Source organism: Taeniopygia guttata, chromosome 1A (assembly GCF_048771995.1).
Source record: "Taeniopygia guttata chromosome 1A, bTaeGut7.mat, whole genome shotgun sequence".
In the NCBI taxonomy this organism is placed as follows: domain Eukaryota; kingdom Metazoa; phylum Chordata; class Aves; order Passeriformes; family Estrildidae; genus Taeniopygia; species Taeniopygia guttata.
In genome coordinates, this window is record NC_133025.1 from 60877962 (window position 1) to 60905650 (window position 27689).

Sequence of the window (27689 nt, forward strand, 5' to 3'; positions counted from 1 at the left end):
AAAAGTCAAAAGGGATGAGGCAGTCAATGGACCCAAACTCAAACCTTGCTATAGAAAAAAGATGAGAAGACACAATATCAAGACAATAGATTTGCCCACATTAGAAAGAAATTGCAGAATGTTATTGTTTGCAGATTGTTAAAAATATATATATGAAGGAGCACACTTATTTATTTTGGTTCTACTGAATTCCAACAGCCTTGTCTCAGATGGCTGCTTGGAATCACCTCAGAATAATTTTGAAGCCCCCTGAAGGAAGCTACTCTGCTGTCCTTAGTATCATTTCCTTATTTTGAGATCACTATGCAGAAAGTAGGTAAGAGTGCGGATTTTCACTGTGTTAATATTTTCCCTGCTGCCCTTACAAGTGGTATCATCACAATTCACAATTAAAAAAAGGTTAAATGAACCACATCAATCACGGCCAACCACCATTGGCTCTGCCAAAAGCAAAGGGAACTGATGCTTTGTTTAACCTCTCTGAAAGCCCACCAAGGTGCTGAGAGCACCCCAGGGGTGGGTTCTTTGTCCAGCTGCATTAGTGATCTCTGGTGTCAAGAGTGAGATTTCAGAGATGAGTTGCCAAGCTCAGATGGGTAAGAAAAAGGCAATGTGGGCATGGCACGAATGTCTCCATCCCTATCCAGCACGTGAATACCAACATAAATACTATTTTCCTACACAATGTGGCTTAACACAACCACAGCCTATTGAAAAGTCACGTGTCAGCATCCCTGTAAAAGCCATTTCTGTAACACTAAATGCAAAAACACAGCAAGAGGGTTGCAAGAGGCTGGTGCTCACAGAAATATCCCTCAGAGCCCACACTCTTGTTTTCTGCCACAGCTGGCACCTGCTATTTTCTGCATCAATAACATCCTCCCAAACAGACCCAGACCACAAACACACGTTTAAAAAGCAAAGGTAACAGGATCACACTGACCTTAAAGTTCATCCAGTTCCAGCCTCTGCCATGGGCAGGGACACCTGCCATTATCCCAGGTTGCTCCAAGCCCCATCCAGCCTGGCTTTGGACCCTTCCAGGGATGGGGCAGCCACAGCTTCTCACAGCAACTGTTCCATGCTTTGTGCCAATAATGACCAAGGGGGTCTGGCTTGAGTGGGGAATAGGTAAGTGATGAATTTGCTTACAAAAGCTGTATTATATCATTTTCCTGGGAATCAGAAACCATGGCATACTTTGGAGTATTTCCCATCTGACCTTTTTTATTTCCTCATATCTTAACAAACATAACAAACTGAAACACGGAGTTATTTCTTTTCTGTTCTGTAATAAAAAAGATACAGTATTTTGATGCCCAAAAAAATACATTAAACATTCATTTATTGGTGAGATTTTCATTATATAATTACATATGTCTTAGTTTGGTGCATAGGAAATGTACAGTTTAACATGCTAATTTTATTACCCATTTTTAAAAGGCATGGAGCTTTATAACAGACAGGAGATAAGGTATGAGTTTCCCACATATTGCTGAGTACTGGTGAGATTGGAATTGAAGCAATATGCTGTGTTCCTGTAACATTAATTTCAATGAGAGGTACTTGTTCAAATCAAACAGATTTAGAATCAAACAATCTTACAATCAAATAATAAGTACCAAAAAAAGGAGTATTTTTTTTTATATGTGCAATATATGTATTTCTAATTCTTTTTGCAGTTCCTCTGGTAGCTGCAGCTGAATGGCACTTCTTAAATATCCAGGCTGAACATTTCAGAAATAATTAGCAATTCTGGGGACTTACACAGAGGGCCCAACACTAACTATTTATCCCTCTCTGACAATCCTCTTCAAGGCAGTTAATTTGAGGTGAAATTATTAATCCTTATCCAACTTCTTCCATCCAAAGACACTGTACACTCATCCCAATGAACTCTGACATTTTGTTACACAGCCTGTTATGCAGGTTATCTGGCCAAGGAGCCAGTTGATACCTGCCCAAAAATTTAGAAAAGTTTTAAATTTCACCAGGCAGCTGAGCAGTTTTACACACTATGTATTTATACAAACAACTACATCAGGCTCACTTAAATTTGCTCAGGCCTATGTCTAATCAACATAATAGCTTGTTATTCGTCTTAAACTATAAACCAAATATTTAAAAATAAAACAAACAAACAAACAAAAAAGAACACTATTGGGTTTTAAAAACAAGTATATGACATAATAGCTTGTGGTAGTGTTTCAGGCTGGGGCACTTGCTTGTGGGTGCCCTCAGAACCAGTACTCAGACACGAAGATGTGGACGTTGACGATGTTGCGGTGGGACACCACCCCGCCCATGACGTAGTTCATCTCCAGTTTCAGGATGGCATGGAAAGGGCCAATGATGGGCCTCACCTGGCGAACTACACCTGTTGGGACAGAAATAGCTTGCTGAGATGAGCAGGAGACTCTAGCTAAGTCTGGGGGAGCAACACCACTCTTGCTGTTCAGTATTATACCCAAACAGCCCAGGAAAAGGTATTTTATCTATTGGGTCTGCAAACAGCTTGCAAGAAAGCTTGTGAAAGAAGGATAAAATACAACTTTTGAGTCAAAATATCTGGAATATTTATAATGAGCACTCAAGTGTTGCAAATGGCAAAACCCCCTATATAAAACCCCCCTATATGTTCTGAAATCAGTAATTTTTTTTTTACCCTTTTATTTGGAGATATAAATTCAATAAGCATGCTGTGACACTGCTTTTACATAGGGCAAAACGAGATTTCCGTGGATAACCCAGAACGCACATTGCTCAGAGAAGTACATGAGCACACCTGGGAACACCATGCAATTCCTGGTATCGTGTTAAAAACCCCATTTCATTTGGAACAGTAGAAACTATCAGTATTGCATCAGTGAAATCAACCCTTCCCCTGTGAACATCAGATGACACCAATCTGTAAATCATTTGGATGGACAACCCCACTGGACACGATGGGAATAAAGTTTAATGAGGAAAGGGAGCTATCTCTGCCTCTGCTCCTGTGGCATCCTCATGTGAATGGTGGCCATTCCTGGGGTTTGGTAAGGAAGGAAGCAGTAAGAGAGAAGTAAATGTGTCTTCCAGGGCTCCAGTCCTGTGGCTGGTTTGCCATGGAGGTGTGCCAGGCACAGCATGATGGAGACTGCTGGGATCCTCAGAGGTGGCAGGGCAGGGCTTGTCCCACTCCCCAGCTGCCGGAGGCTCCATGTGGTGGAAAAGTCTCTCCTCCAACCCGTGCTTTCAAAGAAAGGCTCAGAAGACTTCTGTTGTTTGGTTTCAAGGCAGTTTATTGCAAGTTATCTAAAAGATTTTCTTCTGGGGCTGCTGTGGTTTGCTCAGCAGCTCAGGCAGAGGCACACACACACCCCTGACATCCTCTCTGACTCCCGTCTGCTACTTCTCTCCCCACCCAGGGCTGCTGCTGTCTTTTATATGGTACATTACGTGATAAATGTTTACAGTTTTTCCCCAATGCCTATTACCTATATTAAATGGTGCTTTTCTACTCTAAACCAATCTGTGAGTGCCAACATCACCAAGGACATGGAGGTAAGGAAGAAGAAAGAGGGAGGACAGGACAGGCCCAAATCCCTCCGTCTTAAAACCTCTGACCCACATTTACAAAATCAAAACCCCCCTGTACAGCACTCAAAAATTCTTCCCTTTACTTTCTGGCTACTTCTACTATAATATCTAAACTTTTGTGACTTTTTGTTCTTCCTGCAAGGTTGGTGAATCATTCTATGTTCAAACTCAAAATCACAGCTGTTTCCAGCTGCCTGCCAGGGTCTCAAATGCTTCTGACCAGGGCCTGGAACCTCCAAAAATGTCTGAGGGACATTTTGAGTTCCAACAGCCAGCCAGGCAGCAGGGCAGGCCAGGGGCAGCCAGGTTCAGCCAGAGACCCACATCACAGCCTGGCTCGTGGGTGATGCTGGGCCAAAGTCAAACTGAGGAGGCAATGTGTCGGGCAGGATCTAGAACAAGTGGGCCCTCAGCTGTGCTACAGACAGAGCCCAGCCCTCTTCCAGCACTGCTCAGGCAGGGACTGAAGCTGACATTGGGCTCCTGGGGTCTGAGCAGCGCGTGGGAGAGGACCCTGAGGAGGCACGTCTGGGTCACGAGGAGTTGTCTGTGCCTTGACGCAATGTGGCTACACGGAATAGTGATGCAGCTTCGGACCTACAAAACAAAGTCAGCACGAGCTTTGCCATCGATTCCAAAGGCTCCAGATCGGGTTCTGAACATATTCTCACTTCTTGTTTATTTTCTAGGCCTGGTGTTACAGAGTAGGCAGCTACCAAACTGCTTTCATCTGAAAAGGATGTCCCCAAATGTCAAAATCACATGAAGCCAAGGTCAGCCAGCAGGCACAGGGAGTCTGGTGGAGATTCCCCCCTCCACTGACACCTTCTGACAACAGACTGCTCTGACAGGCTGTTTAATTCAGAAGGAAATGCACACTTTAAGGAAGGATGTACTCCTGCATGCTGGGGATTATCCCAGCCAGCTCCTGCAGCTGTTCCCTACGAACACTCTGGCCTGAGATCTGATGGGAGACATAAACGTTTGCTTATGCAGGCTGTCAGCACCTTTTCCTAAGGCAGTAATGACATTACAGTTCTGTCCTGTTCAAACATTTACTAATATCTTCAGTATGCAGTGAAATTGCAAACTTCTCACCACAGTCACTTTGCCTGCCATATTTGATGAATACACTTTTTAAGCATAATGCCCCCTACAATTTATATGCATATATATATATATATATATATATATATATATATATATATATATAAATTTTCTTTAGCTTTCTTGGCTACTCTCCTGTATCTTGTAAAAATGACTGGGCTTGGCAGAGGATGTATTGAAACAGGAAAACCTTGCTAAAATTGTCCTCCCTTTAGGGTAGCATTTAAAGCATTTTACTAACAACACATCACTTTATTGCAGGCACTGCTCTAAATGAGAACCATGGAAATGCACAGCATTGAAATCACTCAGTGCTGGCAATCTTTAACCAACCCTGTGGGCAGCTCCTGCAGTCATCACGAAGCCCTAGAGAGTAAAGGCTGCTGGTTTGGTTTAGCAATCCTATTACAGCATTCTACACTTTTTGCACTATTCCACTAGTTTGCTCTACTCTGGGAGGTGGGATTGCAAATGGTGTTTTCTCTGCTGTGCTATGCCACAGTATGGCAAACATTCACACATCACTGATGCAGCATTCAAAGCCATTAGTAACATTCTCATTCCTGTTGAGATGCACCCTGCTAACAGGCAGGAAAAAAGGTGCAATGGGCAAACACTGCAGCCCATGTGGCAGTGCCTTTTCACACAGTTCTCTTGCTGCAGTTTTAAAATCCAGCTGATAAAATGGCTTGAGAAGTGAATGCAACACCTGCTGACAGATATATTGAAGAAAGAAATTGAGGGAATGTAGAAAGGAACAATGCTCTGACAATAGTTATTCCTACAGTTTGTTGTGCCAGTGTTCTAGATGGTCCTGAAATGACCACCACTGCAGGAACGATTTCCCTTCTCTCCCATTCAATGAATGAGAAACCCTTGAAATGTTCTTCTGGATAAAACCATATGAGAGGTGTGCTGCTCTTGGCAGATTCACTCCTTGAAAGCTTTGCAGTTTTGTTTTGTGACAAGTGCTAAAATGAAAAACCTGAGTGTTTTTCTTCACCAAACTCAAGGACAAACGCAGATGGAAACCATGCAAGATAATTTCTGTGTCTGATTCTCTCCTGTCTCAAACCTTTCATGTCACCTACGAGGGAGGCATAGCTCTGCCAGGCCCAAACAAGGCCAGCAGTGCCTTGGGCTGACTCACACAAAAGACTTAAAAAAACCTTGAGATCTAGGCCTCATCCATGTACTTCACATACGTGGCTCAACAAGCCAGTCAATATCTCACAAGCATTTAGCCCAGGACACATTTGAAGAAGCCACATGTAATAATTCTGGGTGTTTTTAAGTTACGTGGATTTGTGAGACACTGCAATATTTACATAAACATGATGTTTCACTATCCCTTTTGGCAAACCCATGGGTCCAGATTTGTGGTCTGGCAGCTGTCAGAATTTATAGCTGAACACTAAGTACAAAAGCATACCTTATAGTAACAGGAAGGTTACCATTTTTCAATGCATTGAGAAGTCAGGAAATGTAAAAAAATTGAGCAGCTACTTTTTGATCTCTTTTTTACCCATCCAAATCCAGAGTAGCAGGATGGAGCCACTCAGATTTGCCATGGGAGTCAGCCCTGGAGCCCTGCAGCAGTGCCCAGTGTTCTGTGAGTCACTGTCTGCAGGGTGTGAGGAAATTGCTCGGAAACAGAGGGCTCTCACATACCACCATTTGGTCCTCTCAGGGACCACAGCTACAGGCTCTACAGCTGGCAAAGAAGGCGAGTTCATTTAAGCAAGTTCACCCCAATTCTTTTCCAACAATATTAGACTTTAGCTAGATTAGCACAGAAAGAAGAAGAAGAAGAACAACAACAACAACAACAAGAAGGTGAACCCTTGATCATAAATGAACATGGAGATTCCCCCTGCTGAATCCAACCTGTCAGGCAACCTCAAGCATCGGTGTTGTCTTGCTGTCAGGCACATATACCAGTGCTGGTACTCTCCAGGATGATAAGTTGCTGGTGCTGTTCATTCTCTTTGGTTCATCATCTGTGACCTGAACACAGACTCAACCTGCAGAAAATGCCATGTGTGTGCCAGGCAGAGTGCCTTCCATGAGCTCACCTGTGCTTGGATTTACTGTTTTGTTAACTGAGCACAGATGTCATTACATGCCCCAAATCTATTTGGGTATCTTCATGGTTTGTTGAGCTCCTTTTAAAAAACAGCGATAAGATTTCTTTCTCTTTCACGCTTTACCCTTATTGTAAACAGGATCTATGGCAATCCTTTCCACCTGCTGATCTGTGAAAGAGAACAGCCTCAGAGTGAGAGGCAGCAAGTTTTTGGATGTCACAATAATGGTCTGAACCATGGTCCAGCTCCTAAAGCTCTGTAACTAAAATACTGAGCTACTCTCCTCTCCTGTTTTTTTACTTCATGTTGTGTATTTTAATTTTTTTCTAAGGTAAAGCATGTCACCAAGTGTAGTGAGGACAATAACCTAAATAATACATAATACATTTTTTAAAAGGAGAGCAATGACAACAGCCAATAATCTGAGTAACTGTCACTGACTTACCAAAGCTTTGCTTATTAGAGAAAATGGAATAAATAAGACAGCAAGGATAATATTGTTAATATTCCTAAGCCTTTCAGCAGCATTTCTAGTATTTTAATCTGAGAGAATCATATAATTGCTTAGATTGGAAAAGGCCTCTAAAATCAAGTCCAACCATTAATTCAGCACTGCCAAGACCATCACTAACCAATATCCCCAAATGCCACATCCATGCATTGGTTAAATCCTCCAGGGTTGGTGCCTCAGCCACTTCCCTAAGCAGCCTGTCCAAGTGCTTGACAACCCTTTTAGTGAAGGAATTTTCCCTAACATTCAGTCTAAACCTCCTCTGGCACTACTTTAGGCTGTTTGCCTTTGTCTTGTCCCTTGTTCCCTGGGAGCAGAGCCTGAGCCTCGCCTGGCTGCACCCTCCTGTCAGGAGTTGTGGAGATGAGAAGTTCCCCCTGAGCCTTTTCTCCAGGCTCAGCTCCCGCTGCTCCCTCAGCTGCTCCTCTAAGACATGTTCTCTAGATGCCACAGGTATTCCTTGGGCTTTCTAGACCTCTTTAAGGTCTTTCTATGCTTTGAAATACATGAGATCCTCAGGCAATTCACCTCTGTGTTTGGTTGCTGCTTGTCCTTCTGCATTAGGCAGTGGATTTGCTAAAATCTCGCTTCTCAGCTGGGGAGAAGAGCTGCTGTTTTGTTACCACATTAACCCATTCTGGATGGCAAGTCCCTGCCTTGTCATGCACTCACATCTTGTCTCCAGACTCCTAATTCTCACTTCTATGCTAACCTCCTTGAAATACTCCAGTTTAAAAGGACCTTTCTTCCTCTTTTTTCACTGCTATCCACAAAAGTTGCTGCAATTACACTCCCAGGGGATCTGGGTCATGGTGTTCCTCACACTACATTTGCATTTCCTCTAAAGAAAGTTCCTCTAGAAGGGATCACCATAGTGTGCAAAAAGCAAAGCAGAACCAAGCAGCTTCTTTTCATACTGCCATAACAACTGGTTTGTGTTGGTAGAGAGGTTGCAGTATCTTACATTTTATGGTTCAGAGCACATAGAATTTTCCACAGGGATTGATTCTTGAGTCTAGTCAAATATGTATATCTGTATCATCATTAGGAGCACAGAACAGACATAAATTGCATTCATTCCTCGAAAAGAGAGCTTCAGAGATCCTAAATTTTTAAAGATCCCCCAAATCAAGCAGATAAATGTTAGTGGAGCAAGCAAAGAATCAGAGGCTGACAGTGGGGCTGTATCTGATGACTGCTGGAAGAAAGGATGTGCTGCTCCTTTTGCCTTGCCTGCATGTACAGGCACATGTATTTGTGTATATATAAACAATCCCAGCTACTGCCAAATCAAAAATTGTTCTTCCAAATAACCTGTGGGCTATGCTCAGAGAAATACAATAAACAGTTATCAAAATTGGGATCAATTCCCTCAACCACATTTCAAGATTTGTGTTAAGTAACAAGCACAAGGGCTCTTGTTCCTCTTGCCCCCTTCCCATCACTTCCCCCATGGGGTTACAGCTATATTGCTTTTTCCTGTCACCACATACCAAAGGACAGTAAAAAAACAACTTTTCCATTCCCTTTGTGCTCACAGGAAGCACACAACATCCTTTCTATGACTCTTCTCAGGTGGCAAGCTAACAGAGAGATGTGTGGTTGGTTACTGTTGGGTGAATCCAGCAGTATTACCCCGTTTTCAGTAGTGCAACACTTCATCCTTGACATTACAGCAAGAACTAATTTAGCAACTTCTTCTAGGAACAAACAGTCGATTTAGGATAATTAGCCTTTTTTTTTTTTTTTCATTGTTTAGTTGTATGATCTGTGGTCAGCTAAAAACTGACCTGACTGAATAAATGTGGGATGTATGGTAAGGAGTTACTGAGAAAGCATGAAGTGATGAAAAGAAAAAAATCCACTTTGCTGAATCATGAATCTATAGTTAACTTCTTAATGAGATCCTTAAATAGAACAAGAGACATAAATGAGATCTTAAACAGAACAAGACACATATTTTTATTAATTCTAGGATCTATTTTAAATTAAACAGTCTGTAAAAACTATGTGAAATAATAAGAATGGGATATATATTTGAAGTACCAGAGGCAGTCAAACAGATGCCATGGTTTCGTGGTGAATGTGCTGGTGGTGCTGGGTTGATGGTTGTACTTGAGCTTAAAGGTCTTTTCCAGCTTTAATGATTCTGTGATGCTACAAAAATCTGACCGTAGCTCATTGTTTGCTTTTCCTTCAAAATGAGCACACACTGCTATTCAGGTTATTTTGGGGTTTGCAGTGGTCAAGCACTATTAAGATTAACTTCCATGAATTGGAAACTAATCCTGGTAGCAATATATTAATGTCTAATAAATAAAATCCCATGTGAGATCAAGCATGTCTGGTTTTTCCTCTAAATTTCCTAACACTTGACAGGCCTGATTGTAATTGAAAGCCTAAAAAAGCTTTATCCTGAAATAGAATCACAGAACCATAGAGTGGGTTGGGTTGGAAGGGATGTTAAAGTACATTCAGTTCCCTCACCTTCCACTAGCCCAGGTTGCTCAGAGCCCCATCCAGCCTGGCCTTGGACACTGCCAGGGATGGGGCAGCCACAGCTTCTCTGGGAAACCTGTGCCAGGGCCTCAGCACCTCACAGCAAAGAACTTCTGCTGTATATCCAGCCTAAATTTCCCCTCTTTCCCTTTTAAACCATTGTGAACCCATTGAAAATTTCCCCCTTGAAAAGAAGTAATATTTCTTGGTAATCATCACTTCAGGCATCAAATCATATACAGAAAAATAGCTCTGAAGATATCATTAATCCTTAAGATGTCACACCTGACAAAAATAACTACAGTGAAAGGATTCAGAAAACTCATTAATCAAAATACAAGTACTAAAATAGATTTCCTCATGCTTTGAAGTATATTGCCCTCATAACATTGTGAATTACACCTTCATTCAAGTTTGATGGTGAGCACTTCACAAAAGAAAAGTTTTGGAGAATCAGGTTAGAGCTGGATGTTCACAAGGTTTCCATGCTGATGGAGAACTGCTTCACAGGAATGTGGCTGGCTATACATATCTTTGCTGAAGTATCTGGGGACAAGATTTTCAAAAACATAGTTTTCACATGAATGTCCCAGATCTTTATTTAGGAAAAAGGCCTGTTTTTCAACTGTTGAGCAACCAAGTGCTTATAAAATACTTCAGAAGTCAGTTTGGCCACGTAAGATTCACTTTTATATGCTATATGACACTCAGGGTAATTTCACTGTTGGTTTAAGCTGATCAAAAATAGTGGTCCTGTTCTATCCTCCACCCCTTTCCTTGGATGAACACCTGGAAAGACCAAAACCACAGCTTGCCACACAAGCAGCCATCTGACCACAGGGTGGAGTGTGTGCTCAGAGGTGGGCAGGAGAAGGGGATTTCCCTTTGGAGCACCAACATAACACTGAACACAACCCCCATGTTCCTATTCTTGGGAATAGAAAGGTAGCAGTGATTTGGGTACTCACAGCCTTTGAAGTTTTCACCCAGGGTATGAGTGTTAGTTGAAGTTTACCTAAAACTGAATCTTCTTCTCTTTTCCCTTTTGCTTCAACGCCAAAGGGGGAAAAAAATGAAATTACAGTACAGGAATTACATTTCAGCATGGAAAAAGGATATTTCTGCATTATTCAACAAATCTGAAATTTAGGATTCAATTTATTATGAATTCAACAACTCCTTGAAGTTTAAGTTCATTAACACCTGGGCTTCTCTAGAAATCTTTGGTTGCTGAAATGCATCAAATAAGAGGTCATAAAGAGGTGTCATCACATTAACAGAGTTTTTGGCCAGAAACAGATGGTGAATATTTCCAAAGCTATTATCTGTCATGTTGGATCATATGGAACCTTGGTATTATGAAAGAATTTTTTAAAATTCTTTGATTTTTCTGAGGTTTGGCTAGTTTGCAAATACTATGATCTTTATTAAGGACACTAAATAACTTCAGAGAGATGTGCTGTTATCTTGGTTTGGCAAACTTGAAGTGCTTTTAGATGTCTGGTTTGCCTTCCAGCCAAACCTTGCAATGGGTTTCATTGTTGACAATGCTGTGAAATCACTCATGCCTAAAATGCAATAACTGTAATTGAAGTAGCCTGATTAAGAAATAGTTTCCATCATATATTTTTAATCTTTCCTGTTCCACCTTTAGGAATGTGAGATGCTCTTTGTATTAGAAGAGCCTTACACATTTACTAAAACAGGTGGAAAAGCTTCAGTGATGAATGTCCAAAATGTGCAAAATCACATATATCAGCCTCTTGCTACTTTATTTTCAATATCTTTTTTACAGGGGGCTTCATGTGAGAGTGGCTATGTTTACCCTGCCTGTCTCACAATCACATTGCTCTGATTTAGCCACACTTGGGTCCACGACACCTGGGCAATTAATTATTGCAACCCTTGTGATGAAAGCATTTCTTGGCAAAGAGCCACAACTATGGCACAGCATGATATGGCATCAAATATGATTTGATTTAACATGGAAGAAAAAGTATCTAATCCTGAGGCTTTACACAGAAGCCCCTATAGAGTGCTCAGTCATCACAGCTCTGCTTTTCTGGTTTGCAGAATTCTGACAAGGAGGCTTCCTGAACTTTAATGTGTGTCAGTTCCTGACCAGTTCTCAAAGGCTAAAATAAGGGTTCACTTCAGCACATTTTTCCCCTTTAAAAACAAAAGTTAAGGTAGAGTTGTTTTCAAGTGAGCCAGGCATCTGTGTGTCATACTGAGAAAGATTTATGATACACCTTGGGTCTTATCTTCCTTTGCCATTTTTATGGGGTGCATAGGTGCTGCTGCAGGAATAAGATGCTATCTATCAACACACAAACTCGGATATAGCAGCAGAAGCACCTGAATCACAGAGTTATTAAGACTGGAAAAGATTTTCAAGATCTTTAAGTCCAACCTTTGACCAAACACCACTGTCTCAACTAAACCAGAGCACTGAGAATCATGTCCAGTGTTTAATCAATTGCACATATATTTCACACTTGGAGATCATTCTAAAAACAGGTCTTTGACTACTTTGAACTGGGGCAGAGCACCTCAGAAAGCTGGTTTCACACAGACATCTCTCAGAGAAACTGCTGTAGTATGTTTCTTGGTGTACTGGATTTCAAATCTGGCTTTATTTGCTCATTTGTGCAGTATCTCAGCCTGCTGTTTAATATGAATACCAGAAAATGCATGCTATACAACTTGAACCAAGGACTTTGTGCTCTTTGCTGTCCCTAACACAGTCCATTTCTTTCCCACGTTGTCAGGTTTTATACTTGCCATCACAGTTCACAAACTTCATCAAAGCCACAGTATAATTTATCTGCCTGCTGAGCCTTATGGAAACTGTAAGCAAAGGTGGTCTGTACGAATGGTAATACCTTGTACCACCCAAGAGCTGATATGAACACGGAGCAAGGAGGAGAGTTGAATTAACCAGACTCTTGCAATGGGCTGGAGTGAAATTTGGCGTTAGGAAGGTTGTTCCACTTGAGATCAAGACTCATTCTCACCAGAAAAGCACCTTCAGCATTTTTCAGATATGAAATGAAAATTTGCCTCCTGCTCAAGGTGCTTCTTTGCCCCCAGAAGAGCTCTCCATCCTCATTTTTTTTTTTCTGGAGGGGAGGGAGGGTGTTGAGCGATTTGACTGCTGAGCAGTGCAGTCAGCAGCATCCTGAAAGGGCAGGTTTAGGCAGCAAATCCAAGATCCCATTTACCAAATGGCTTCTGGGCACCCTCATCTCGAATGCACTGCTACTGATTTCAACAGGGCGACCTGGCACAGAGAAAAACTCACAAAAGGGGCTATTGTTGTTTCACACTAATGACATTATAATCACAACAAAATGTTCCTGTTGCTGCTTACTCTCTAGAAGGAGTATCCACATGGGGAGATAAATGTTTTCTCTCCTTGCCCCTGTAAGAAGCAGAGCTGCCTGGATGCCCTGGCTCTATACCTCCCCTGCCTTACAGAAATCCAGCTGTAGGGGAACTGCTGCTCTCAGTGCCAGCTGTGCCAGGAAGCCCCCATGAGTCTGTGAAACTCATTTTGCTGAACACCAGAACTTATGCTTAGTAAGAACCAGCCAGCCTCTGGCCAAAGATAGAGTTTGGAGCAACAGAGAAGGAGAGAGAAGCAGAGGGAAACGTGAAGGTATTGCCTGGCAATGGGTCCAGGGACAAAGTTCAGAACCAAATCTTTTGCAGACTGAATTTAATGGCAGACCATGCAAACATTTGCATGGAGGACTGTAAAAAGACTGCCCCTCTGCTAATGGCCAAACTACTTATGAGATACAGAACTACTACCCCGGTCACAAAAGTCAAACAAACCTCAAGTCTCCTTCTCCTGCCCCAGCTAATATGGGATCTCACAAACACATTTGCTTATGGCACCTGATTTTGTTTATATTCTTGGTCATTTTTGGCAAGTCTCTCCTCAGACTCTGGGACGCACTAAACAATCATGATACCACAGTAGAAATTAAACTAGTGATAAATCCAGCACGGTGCTATCAGTAGTTGAGACATTTTAATGGTTCAAAGGTAGCATCACAAACTGTCACCCACGTAAAAGAGGCAGGAAATTCAGGACAGAGACAGCAATGGAACCCTTGCAAATAACAATGGAGAGCACCTATCAGTGTATACAAGCACTCAAGCACCAGCACAACCCCCCACTGAAACTCTGTGGTGACTTTTTGGCTCTGGATGTTTTCCAGAACAATAGCACCATTCTGCTTTATAGGAAATGATATAGGCTTAGGTTATTAACCAAATGCAATATGGAAGATTTCAGCCTATCAAAACTACTTTTAGATGTATTATGAAATTTTAAAACCTTCCTGAAGTTTACCAGACTACAAGGTGGGATTGCTGTTGTAAAAAATGAATGCATAGCTGAAGGGGAAAGTGTTTTATAGCAACTGGTAATACCTTAGGCACTGATAGGACATTTTTGCACAGGTTGAAAATGCATTCTTCATTTTTCACTGACAGCTGGTTAAAGGAGGAATGCAGTGAAAAGTCTATAAAAGCTTCAAAGAAACACCAGACCGGGATAAGTCTGCGCTTCTGTTTTTCTCCCACCCATGCTAGTAAGTGATGTTAGGTTTTTAACAGTGTCATTTAGAGTCATTGCCACCTTGGCCTGTAGCCACACGAGGAAACAAGGAGTCCCGAGCACCTTCTGAACCAGGAAAGATTGGGGATTTGTATCTCTTTTTTAATATAACGGGGTAAAAATATTGGAAGCAACTTTTTATACAATTCTTTTTCTTCAGATTGCATGAAGTCTATACACTGCCTCTTCAGGAATTTGGCTTTCATTCTTCCTCTTCCACTGGAAGATACTTTCTGTAGGTCAGCAGAGCTACTTTTGGTGTTTGTTCTTAGTTCTTTTGGCTCCCCCATGTCTGATAATGTTGATCATTGATTCCTGTTTGATATGTTTTCTTTTCTTGATTTTGCAATACTGTCCTTGCCTCTTTCTTCTCCTACCTTTGGGCCTACTTCTTCTACATATCTTTTGGGAGACTGTGTTGTTTCTTTTTGTAACATTCCCTGGGGTAGTCCTTTTCTCTGCTTCTATTTTCTTCTTTTTTGTACCTCACAGCCTGCTCCTTCACACTCATCTCCTCCAATGACCTCAGCTGCAATCTCTCCATCACCAGAGCACAAAACAGCCTGAGCAGCCATTCTCCATCCCATCTCATGGATAACTCAGCTTCCCTAACATCTCCCTGAAGTCTCAGTGTCAGCTTAGAGGGATAATGGCTGAAACTGGTAACCTGAATCTTTTCAGCCCAAAATTCCCCACCTTTCTTCTGCAGCTTCATCTCTAACAGCTCCTCCCACTCTTTAAACCTTTCCCAAAAGAACTGTACATTTGCACCTTTTTTCCCCCAGTTGCACTTTAAGAGCATCTTGTTCTTTTGCATTCACACAAGCACAGGTTACATACATGTCCTTCTTAAGGCATCACCTTTGTCCTTGTTAGTGACAGCCTAGCTAAAACTGCATTACTAATGAGAGTCTGCCTGCAAGTGGATTTTATTGGTCTGTCCTTCCTCCTCCTCTTTTCCCAGTGCTCCCTCCTCTCTCTGAATCCCTTCATCAGCTTCCTCTAGTCTGATCCTGGGTCAAGGTTTATTTGCACTAAGGTCTTTCAGTAATTCAAGTTGTTATTTTCCTACTTTTTTCCATATCCTCTTATGCATTTCATCATGCTCTCAACTAGTCTCTATCTTTTCTTTAACAAAAAAAACCCCACCCAATCAACAAAATGAAAAATTGTCAATTTTTCATGTAGAGAAAAATAGTCTTGTAAAAAATAGATATTTGGTGATCTAATTTCCATTAGAAGACAAAATAGCTTTGATATTCTGGCCATTTCTCCTGAAATAGTTCAACAGAATGAAGCATACTTCTTGTTTCTTTAACCAATGCATTTATGATTTATTATCAAAATAAATGTATTCTTTCCTATATAGGCAGTAAAAAGATATTAAAAAGTACATATAAAAATATTTTAAAATATGCTGCATGGATCCCAGTGGCATATGTGGTCATCCAGCATGATGGTGCAGGTATGCTCTCCAAGAAGCACATAAATTGATTTTTCCACAAGTTGGAATATTGTAATTGAAAACCCTTCTGTTACTGCCCTAAGTGGGCATTTGCTCTGCTGGAGTTTCTATGTTCCACACAGTTGTGATGTCCCTGTAACTTAGTGGGATAACCACTAAAGCTTTCTGATACTGACTATGCCCTTTGGGGTTTTCCTCCCTTATACAAACCTTTCCCTTTCTTTAAAACAGGGACTTTGTGAATTCTCATGGACTAGGATCCCACCTGATTTGTCTTGAAAACTTCCCAGAACTTTTTAAGGAAACACCTAACATTCTGATTATTAATAATAATAAAAATTATATTATGATGAGAGCAGCAGAAGTGCTGCTGGCAGAATTATTTGCAATCCTAATAACACACAGACAGTGTGCTGTTCTGCACCTCTGCCCCTCCAGGTAATTTCAGCTGGGGGTTGTTTTGATTTTCCTTTTCCAATTCTGCTGTAGGCAGTTTTCTTTGCAGTTTCCATCCATTAATCTCAAAGTACTTTTACACAGGGGAATTAATTAAGAGTCTTACACACAAGAATTAATTAAGACAGTAGTAGGCATGTTTTATCATCTCCATGTTGCACAGGGGGAACTGAGGTGAAGAAAGAGTTGCCCAATTCTTTCACAGAGCTGGGAATATACTTGGGCATGCATCATAGCTGCTCAATTCAGGGTATCAGAATATCCTTTCTCTCTTCACACTGAGAGGCAAATAATCCAGTTTACCAAGTAAAATACTACTGACACACACTCCTGTTCTTCAAAATGGAAACCCTTCCCTCAGGCAAATACCTCAGCCAGTCGAATTTCCAAACACATCCTTCTTTCTTATTTCAGACAGAAAGAAGCACACGGCACAAAAAGCAAACTACTGTAACTCTTGTGAGATCTGATAACATTTATACTATGCGAAAGAAATGCCCCAATAACTGAAATCTGTAATCTTATCATCCTCTTTTAACAGACTCTCCCTTTTTCTCAGCATTCATGTGTATACTTCTGTTTGATCAAGAAAGAAATAGAAACCTAATGACTTAGGATTTTTATCTACAGTTCATAAAACCTTTGCAGAGCTGACGCTGTGCTATCCTGCTTCTGAAATGCACCAGTGCCACCTTCAGACCACGTGAAATAGTGCTTTTTCACACCCTCCATATGAAAGCTGCAGTGATTTTTCTTTTCCTCCAGACAAGTCCTGCAGAAGCACAGGTATGAGCCTGAGCAGAATCTGCATGTTCACATACCAAAGCACAAGTGTTCACTGGGAACAGAAGTCCTTTATTTTCATAAATAAACATTAATAAAGTGCAATCAAATGCTATTTTTTAATACCTGGCATGAGAATTCCAGTGTGTTACCCTGCCACTGCCTGGGCAGCTCCCATTGGGCAGAGCAACACATCAGCTGGGATCTGCTCCTGCTCTCCTCCTTAACATCATTTGCCAACTGCTCCTGGTTACATTAGGTCCCTCATCATTTTAGAACTAAGCCATTTGCATTTTTAGTTAGAGCTAGTTCTGAAAAAAAGTTAAAATACTTCTCAAATGAAAGAACAGGCCTCTGGTATTTTGCATAAAAAATTATCCGTGATATTAGTTCAAATTACATGTATTGGACTAAAGAATATGAAATCAACACTGGCTTGAAAATCAAGGTAGGAATTAATTACTTGAATTAATTTCTTTCACCCTGTCCTACAGTATAGTTGAAAGAAGAAAGTAGGCAGAAAACAATACTCACCCACTGTCATACCATCCATGTAACGCTTGATGATATCAAATGAATCTCTTAAATTTCCTTCTGTAATGTCAAATATGATATCTGCCTGGTTGGCCGGATATGTAGGTGTGATGGCACGAAGAAAAATAATCTCTGCAAGTAAAGAGTATCACAGAATGCATTGACAAATATTTGAAAACATCACTGATGTTTGAATTTGATCCAAAATTACTTCTCCTCAAAGTTGGTGGAAGACGCTACCCTCCCTTACCACTCCCAGTTTGTCCTTTAAAATGGAAAGTCAGAAGATCCAAGGGAAGCGAGGATTTGGATAGATTTGTTTTCTCCTCCTATTTCCACCATCCAAGGGCCCTGAAGCCAAAACACTCTTACTTTTACAATCAAAAAAGAGTGCTCTGAAGAAGCCAATCAGATTTCCAGCATGTACCCAAAAAGGACAACAACAAGCATCCACAGGCTGGGCTGAGGAAGGGACCAAAGAGATAAACCTCTCCACTCTGATTCCCCATGGCACTTACACAAAGCATTGCCATTACAAATTAAAGAGTCCCTTGGAGTACTGGAGGAGATGTTTAGCTTTAAAAGTAAAAGTGAGACTATTTTCAAATCTCTTGTGAGGGATGGAGGTATTGTTCCTCTCATTATTATCCTCGCTCTAAATATGATGAAACTAGACTTGGAGCTGTAAGAATTCACTTGAGGCCATTCACTGAATTACAATTTATGTCTTCTGGGCTTCAGGAGTAATCTCAGATCACTAGGCCTCATCTCTTTTTATTAAAGCACGAGGATGGACTAGTGAAGTTTGGGAAGCATCCTGGCCCAAACGCTTAGCTCTGCTGCCAAGACCCCTGGTGAAGCTGAAGGGGCGTGGATGGCAGCAGAAGTGGCCATGGGGCATTGCTCCATTCCCTGTAAGGCAGGGCCAGCCAAGGCCTGAAACAGGCCTGACAGAACCTCCAGGAGCTCTGCATCAGTGCTTAAATTGTTCCTGTCTGGGCAAGGACCGGGGTGTCTTCTCTCCACTCCTGCCTGGTGCAGAAGGGTACAGTCAGCTTTGGCTTTCATTTAGGACAACCTTCTGAAACAGCAAGGCTGAGAGTTTGGGTATATCAGAAATGGGTTTTTAGGGCCTTTAGAAACCCCTCCAAAATAACCTTTCTTACCTCCACACCTTTCTGTGTGTGTCTGTGCTACTCAGTAAGGTGCTGAGAGAAGCAGGGCTGCAGGCAGTCATCCCACTGATGGATGCATTGCCAGAAAATCCATACAAATGGCAAGGAGCAAAAACTGGCTCTTGATCTGTAAGCTTTTGGTTTTTATGTGAGCTAAGAAAGTGAGTGAAAAGTGAGCATGAAACTTCAGGACATAAAAACTTGCAAGTACTGCAGAAGATAGCCACTTGGGCGGTTTTAAAAATTCTTGTCTTAAAAACATTTTGCCCAGTCCTTGGAATTTCCCTTCCTTTAATCTATAACAAACAACATTTTGTTCATAGGTCAAAAATCAGCCAATCATCATATACTCAATATAATTTATTTTGCAATTAATGTCTGCATGTAAGGTTTTTATTCTTGGGACAAGTCACCTGTCAGTAGCAAACAACAGGTGAGAGAAATATATTTAGTACTTCATTCCTACAGCAAAACTGGCAAACAAGGGAAGAAAAAATGTCATGGGGCATATGGCTATTGTGTGAGTAAACGTGGTGCATGGGAATTCAGAGTCAGTATTTCCTTAGACTGGGAAGCAGTATGAGTTAGAGCTCAGATTGATTTTCTTTCCTCCATAAAATTAAAACTCCTGGGTATAGAAGGTTTTAATTAAATGAATAGTAAACTATAATTTGGAGCTGTGCAAACATTTATTGCACCGGTAGTGAGTCTGGCTTTAGGCAAGGATTTCCGGTGGAGATTTTATATGCTGTAGTCTATTAAATAGAACAAGGAACAAACCACTTACCTTCAGGTCTTGTAAATTCTCTGAACGTGGGCAGTGAAATGACAGTGTGGGAAATTGTGTGCACAGGATCCAGCAGACAGCTGACATCATTTGGTCGGCAGGACTTAATGCAACGGATGGTATCTGTCTTTTCTAGTCTGACACTAAGAGAAACCAAAAAGAGATTCATACATAGACTGAATATTAAATACTTTGTGTTTTGCAATCTAGGGAGCCAGAAGCTGCAATTGACGTAAGTGTTGATTCTTCCCACAAAAACTTAAGACAAATGCAGTTCATCCAAACTTCAGGACCAATGAAGAACTTGGCTTGGCTCAGAGTTGCAGTCAAAACCTCCTCAAACCCAGGTCTTCAAGCCAGGCATGTGAAAACAAAGAAAACTGTAGTGCCCAAGATGCCATGCAATGTCCTTTTCCAAGGACAAACAGGACCAAACAATGAGACCCACACACTCTCAGCTGGCCTGTTCTCAGCAATTTCAGTGGAGCCACTTTTACTTGCACAAGCCTTTTTTACTCAGTCATATAAAGCAGAAACAATTGTTTCTGTTTTAGAAACCTGGCATAAATATGTAAAGGGCCAACTTTCACGATTTTCAGTGTAGCAAGGGCCAGAAGAGCCTCTTTTAAGTCTGTTTTTCACACCCTCCCTTTCTATCTGAAAGAACTGAGAAAACAGGAATGGAAACTGGGGGGGGGGGGGGGGAAGTTAACCACATTATTTAAAATCTCAAAGGTTTAATTCTGAGCTTGAGGAAAAGGTAAGGATCATTTCATATTCCATCTCAACCAGCTGCTCATTCGGCCTTGAAAGTCTATTAAATGTTAAATGACTTCTCACCCTTGTCCACTAGAGTGAATTTAAAGTCACTTACAGTTCAAGAACTTCACACAATGCCCACTCTGTGTTCATGAGAGATGAAAGGACTGTGCTGGGACTTCAAATGTGACTAAGCCCCACAAATGATCTCAACTTTGACCTGCCCATTTCTACATATTTCTAAGTGGAAAAAGAAAATGCTGCAGTGTTGTGAGGAGGGGTGGGGGTGGGGGGGGCGGGAGGAAGGGAATTAAAATATTAAAATAAGAAAAAATTTCTGAGTTAAAGGGAAATCAAAAGAGGAAGATTTATTTTGTTAGATACCTCTGAAAATAAATCATTCTTGTTCTTTTCAAAATGTATTATCCCAGTCCACACTTACAAACCATCTTTTTTCAGATGTTCAAAGGGACCTTATGGCTCTATTTATAATCAATATATCAGTAACTTCTTATTATACGTTCCCAACTCTGCTCATCAAAGAAGATTAAGCCAAGCATGATGATACTGTATGAAGTTAAATAAGGGGAAAACACAAATCAACATCAAGGAACTCATGCTTCAACAGATGTGAACTGGCACAGTCCATGGGGAGGCAACAGGGCTGTGCTGATACACACCAGCTGAGCCTGGTATTCACACCCTGTACTTGATGTTTTGAGACTGGACAGGAGACACAGGCCAGAAGAGGTGGCCTGTACCCTTTTACTTCCCACCCTTATCTGTGCACAAAATCTTGTCATGTCCTAGACACCTCACATACAAACAGTAGCTTGCATAACTTATATTGGGACACTATTACAGATTAAGTACTGTTAGAACATCCTAAATTACCACAGCTGTATTTAGATAATAGAATTAGTATGCAAAAAAACATTGTGGTGGGAGTGTCTCAGGCAGTCAGACCTCAGGTAGTGGTCTCCTTTTGCTTCTTCCTGGGAATTAAAGCTTTACCTTCAACTTCAGTTGGAACAAAAGGCAAATACAAGTATTTCTGAGATACTTTGCCAATAAAGCCATGATTTTGTGTAAGATGAAGTCCTAAATAAGACTTGCATTCATGATTCTCACCTGTGGAGTAAAGCCTTTTGGCATGACTTTGGTACAGATCAGAGGATCTCAATGGTCACAGGTGATTTGTGTTAGCTCTCATCTAAACTGAGTTTATAGATCCATCCAGCTCATAACCACACATGTGACGGATAAATGTCTGTGTCAACTCTATTTCTTTTGTCTCTCCTCTTACCAATTCCACTACCTTGGGGATTTTTTGCATGCTCTGTCCACACTACTAAACTGGTATCTGTTCTTTCATTATATTCACTCTCTGATCACCTTTTTTTTCCTATCCCCGCTAATTGCTAACAGCATATCCAAAGTGCAGTTGATAACACTTTGTTCTCTCATTGCTTAATCTTTTGGACATCTCTGGAGTAACTTCTTTCACAACTAACATTTCAAATCCTGATATTTGCTATAAATTATATCCTCTGTTCTCATAATACTTTATAATATTATCCTTACACATCATCTTTGCATTTCATCTTCTGATTAGCTGATGTTTTCCATTTTGCTCATGTTCCCCTACAGTGGGGACTATGACTGGCAAAAGTTTCTTCCTCAGGGATGAGAACTTTTGTATTTGTATCTTTCCTTCAAGTTTTCTGCCTCTAGCACAAACTAAAGCTTTGGAGATTGTCTTCCCTCTAGGCATTTTCATTTAAAGAGAAGAAAGTTAAAAAACAGCTCAGCTGTTCTGATTATTTCCTACACATATAAAAAAGTATAATCTTTTCATTCTTGTAAGGTCCTGGTACGCTTCTTTTTCATATTGTCTCTTAGATTCAGTCAATAATTTCTTTGGACCAGGAGCTGTGATTTAATTTTCATTTGGAAAATATAAATAGCACTATGTAATTACCTATATGCTCCTGAAAGTCCCAGTGACACTACAGCAATCAAGTATCTAACACAGGGGAATGTGAGCTTTGTGTTCTTGCTAAATACAATTAATGTGGGAGCATTTTACAACACATTTTAAAACTCCCTTCTTTTCCTGCCAAAAAGTATATATATTAATGTTTGCAAAAATGAAGTTTATTTTTTAATATTTATCCTACTTAATTATGGCTTCATAAGGAACTGCTAGCCAGAGAGCATTTACATATGAGTGTCCCAAGTAACTAGCTCAAGTAACACGGGCTTGTGCTCTCAGCATCTTGGTTTAGAAGGTTCCCACTTCCTACCCTTGTGCCATGGCTGTGCTGTCAGCCCTTAGTGAGATATTTTTTCCATAGGTGCATTCACATGGATTATTCCCTGTCCTATGGAATGACTGTTCTGCCTGTCTAGTGAGCAGCAGAGATAACTGAGCCCAGGGTACTATAGAACATTAATTTTTGCATCATATCTCTGGAAATGAGCTTTTAATATTTATCAACACAAGGACTTGATGTAATAAATAAATCCCCTTCCAGCTCAGAATTCCAAAGATATTCCAGTTGTATTGTCTATGTTTAGGAGTAAACAAAGAAAGTCAAAGCAAAGGAAGAAAGATTTGGATATTGGAATTCTGACTGACTTTTCAGAGCACTTATGGTTTGGTGTGATTGTAGTTGTGGACAAAGTCTTTACTGGTCAAAATTTATCAGCTTTAATATGAAAGCTGGAGTGACAAAAGTGTTATGAGACAAATCAAATATCTTTTTCAAATGTTCCTGTAGATGGGAATGTTTCAGCTTGTGAAACAGAAAGGAGCTCTCTGCTATTAGCTGAATACTGTTATGAAGTTGATTGCTCTTCTGCTGTCATTAGTTTTTCCATTCAGCAAAAATTCCACAGGAAGAAAGATGAAATATCTCTCAAATAAATGTTCTTTAGAGGAGATTAGCTTTTGTACCATCCTTAGAAGCTAGAACTGGGATCTGTACCTGGTGGAAATCAGCATTAGCTCACAGGACACAACAGAGCAACAATAAATAGGACAGCTTGAGAATCTGGCTGCACACTTTTATACTGACCCATGTGCCTCAGGAGTCCTAAGGGTCCAAGTTATGCCCTTTTAACAGATTTTCAGAAAATCCACACTATTTGCTGCATAAGTGATGAAATTTTCTAGAGATGTCTCAGATGAGACATTTCAAAGTATGTACCTATTTTCTTGGGAAAATTTAGCCCTAAACCTGTGTAACTGTGCATGATCAGTGGACTTCCCTGCTGTGTCAAGTAAATGAAAAGCTTTCAGTCCTCAGTATGCTCAGGTAATGAACTCTTAGACACCAACTTCTGCAAATTAAGATGTTCAGTTATAGGGGAAAGTGGAAAACTGTAATGATGATGGCAAATAAAATGCAAGTGCAGCATGCAACAGATGAACTAAAACTTTATTAAAATTGGGGGTGGGGGGGGGGGAAAGCTACTCTTAGAAGAGAAAGAGTAGCCAATGATGACTGTAAGTTGGGGATCAAAGCTGTGCAGAGACAAAGATAAAAAGTTTGGCAATAAAAGTGTTGGCAGTTCCGTGGCGGGAAAGTCGCATTTGAATTGTCAGAAGAAGGTCTCTGGGCTCTGTGATTTGCCGCTGCATGACCACAAGGCCACTGTGGTTGTTCACTTTTTTTGTGGTGAAAAACCCCTCCTGGTTCCCGCTGATGATGGACAGCTGAATTTTATCCCCAGGGACAGCATTGGAAGGACCCATGCGGAAAATGTCGGTGGGTACTTGAATGTTGGTGGGAAAAGAGAGGTGATAGTAGGTTATTCTCAGAGGCAGGCTCTGGCACTCCTTATTTTCATTACAAGGCAAGCGCTCACAGCGACTGCAAGAAAAGTGAGAACACAAGACAAGAGGAAGATTAGCGCACATTTAGCGAGTGGGAGGGAGAGCAAGGGCAGTGGGGGTGGGAAAAGATAGGCTGACTTGCATCCTGCATCCATTCTTCACTCACATTGCAAAGGGATATGATTTCAATAAGGATGAACTTGCCTGCAGCTGGAGCTTTGGGAGAAGCCTTGCCATTGTCAGAAGTGTTGCCCTTGCTCTGCATGCACAGATGGATCAAGTCTGGCACCTCAGCAGGGGTGAGAGTTTATTTTGATTTATGTCAGCCAAGCTCTCCTAGGGAGAACGCTGGCACTGTTTTCCCCTCCAAGTTTTATTCTTTTTGCTGGTTGGGCATATGTTCAGTAAAGGAAGAGATTCTAAATGGTAAGGGAGTTATCTGTGTCCTATTTGGGATGTCTGGCTGTATTTTAAGAGTGAGTGAAATATTCTGAAAACCATGAATGTCCAAGGAATTGGTCTCTGAAGATTAACCTTTTCCTGCTGATATGGCACAGTATTCCTTTGTACTATCAGAACCAACCAGAGTCAGTCTAACACCCATCCAGGCAAGCCCTGAAAACAAGATCCAATGGCCTGATGTCTCTAGCATGTGTCCTACGCATTCAGTCTCCTCTTACATAGCCCAAAGTCATGGGAATTATTCTGGTGAGAGAGGAGTTTGCCTTCTGTTCTTTCATTCCCTCAGCACTGTGTCACAGCGAAAAATCCAGAGCACCAGCAAGAGATCACCCATACAGGCTGGCAGGGAGCAACAAACCTTTACATTAGCAGTCACAATCCTCATGCATTCTGTTCCAGAGAGAAGTGAACTTAGTCCAGAAAATGTGGGAGACAGCTACGGGCTAGCAAGTCACTGCTGTTTTAAGAGTCTTAATAGTTTATGAACACATTAATGAAGATCTGATGTCATGGTACCTGGTGGTTTTGAGAAGTGTGTTGCTTACTGGGTACATTTGTATGCATTTCAGATTAAAGATATGCCCAAATCACCACACAGGTATCCAAACATCCTTTCAGGCAGGTGTGTGGAAGTAAAGGTAGACAACAACAATCTCAGCTGGATGATGACTTTGCAAAATTTCATCATTATCAGCCTGTGCATTTAGCTCCAAACGTGCCTCATGCAAAACTATGAATCAATTAAACTACATGCAAGAGTCTCTCCACTCCAAGCAGTATTTGCTCCACAGGTTAAAATTTTGGAACCTAAGCAATTTCTTTCTTTACCAAGAAATGCTCCAGCATAAAAGCATGGTTTGTTTCTTACCACCTCAAGGAAATCTGAGTGTCCATTTCATTACTTTATCCTGAAATGAGTTTGAGCTCCTGTCATCAGAGTCTGCTACCAACAGAACTGTGGTTTATAAGCAAGGCCCACTTTGCTGCCAGTGCACGGTGATCTGAATTCAAGGAACTTCTCATTATATGCAAAATCAGCACTTTCAAGAAGAGTAATTAAAAGTACCCTCAGTTATTCAATTAAGGTGTTGCATGTTTTCTTTTAATACTACTTGCAAACAAAAGTGGTTCTTTGAAGCAATTCTTTGAAGATTTGAATGCATTCTTAATTTTATTCATGTGTTTAAAGATCATACACAAGTCCTCACAGGATGGCCAGCTAATTAGGTGTGGATACTCTTGAAGTATTTTCAGGTATGGAGTGCTCTGCATTCTTTTCTGAAACGTCATTAATAACTCCACTAACGAGAATGACTTGGTGTTGTTAAAATCATGAGGCTACTTGGTTTTGCTGAAATCATGGAGCAAGTTGAGACAGTTAATTCCTTAGCTGGAAATGTTTTCTTCAAGTACAACTTCTTAGAAGCATGTACATGCTTATGAGCACTTACACTCTCATAAAGATGCTCTCCCTTATTATTTTATAAAAGTAAAATACATTTTTAAATTATGGCCAGAATTTTTAAAGAGAACAAAAAAACCACAAAGCTTCCAGTTTTCAAAGACTTGAAAAAGAACATTCTGTGGATTCAGAAAGTTATTTGTGAAGATAGATATGCCTACTAGGAACAGATAGATTTTAGCTAGGAGCTAAAATTATTCAAAATTCATCATCTTTTATCTCATGCTTTAGTGGTATGCACTGCACAGGGCACTGTAGGTTCAGTTAATGTGCAGTAATTGTTCCAGCAAATAACCACAAAGGAGAGATAGCAAATATTATTGCTTTCAAGAACCAGAGTTCATCCTGGGGTCACACACCACAAAGGCGAGAAGCAAAGAGCATTTCAACCCCAGTGTGCTCTCTAGACTTCAGTGAGCAGCAGGAATCACATGCTGGGGGAATGCAACAAGCTGTTGTTATATGTCTTTGCAAAACTCTGAAATCAGGTGCATGGGCTACAAAAGTAAGTGTATACTGCTGAGAAATGCTTATTCTTGAATTTGAACCCAGTTATTTAAACTCACTTTCTACTCTGTTCTGTTATGTTTATTTATGTGGCTGAAATACTGGTTTTAAAGAATTACTCCCATTTGAATTTCACGTACCAAACACTGATAAATGAAAACTACCAAAACTAGAGGGATTCTATTGGTAGATAATGAATACAACATTTTGTAACAGAAAAACAAGGAGAAAAATATTTTGTGCCTTCCTTCACGTTAATTTCTGGGTCAGATTTTCATTGTGCTCAAAGGAGATGAGTGGTATGCAACAACTCCTCCAGTACTGAAGGAAAATGAACTTTTTATTAGTAAGATTTATGGCTTTATGCCTTTCTTCCTACAGGGAAACCAACTCGACATGCTGAACAACTAACCAAGTTTTTTTACTGAACTATACCCTCACTGTACATGCTATGCTGTAGATTTCCAGAGCTGTAACAGCCTTCCAGGCCTCCTAGAATATATTCCACTGCAAAGGCTCTTGCTCATGCTGTCATGGGTGTGCACTTCTTTTCAGCAGGTTGCACCACACCCTGAGGTCCAAGTGAGCCATGGCCACATCATGGACATTGATGCTCGTGATCAGCTGTGCAGGGAAGGAGGTTTTTGTCTTAGAACACAGCTTTAAGGGAATGAAACCAACTGATGGTTGGTCTTCACAGAAAAGTCTTAACCAGAGGAGAATCTGGAGCCCCACTTCAGGAAGGAAAACAGGATACAGCAGAGTAGAAATGAAGATGGACAAGTGCTCTGTATGCTCCTCCTAGAAAGTATCTAGGGCATTTCAAGCTGTAGAGGAGACAGAACTATATTCTCTTTGCCCTCAGCGCTGAGCCTTTACATCCTATCCTTGTCTCCTTCATCCTTCTTTCCTAATCTAGTCTCTTCTTCCTATCCCCTTTCCTAGCCTATGGCCCTTGCTTGTCACTCAAGTATTTGGCATCAGAGCTATCTACTCAGCCAGTGCCAATCCTCCTCTTGCTCCATTCTCTCCTGGCTGACACTTA

At 40.9% G+C, this 27689-nt stretch overlaps 1 protein-coding gene across 5 annotated transcripts in view; it reads right to left on the minus strand.

Moving 5' to 3' along the window:
• Window positions 1–1200: 1200 nt before the first annotated feature.
• The window catches only part of FBLN1 (fibulin 1), an 86997-nt gene continuing 60508 nt past the window's right edge, over window positions 1201–27689 (minus strand). For 2 of the 5 annotated variants that reach the window (XM_012569279.5, XM_072923665.1), the window contains exons 15-17: window positions 19614–19756; window positions 17652–17783; window positions 1201–2377 (exon numbers count right to left, since the gene is read on the minus strand). In XM_012569279.5, coding sequence (XP_012424733.3) covers window positions 2238–2377; window positions 17652–17783; window positions 19614–19756 — 415 coding nt within the window. In that variant the 3' untranslated portion in view covers window positions 1201–2237. Of the gene's footprint in view, window positions 2378–17651; window positions 17784–19613; window positions 19757–23794; window positions 24251–27689 lie in introns of those variants that run through there. The other 3 variants (XM_030263373.4, XM_072923666.1, XM_041713643.2) reach the window with 2 other exon arrangements.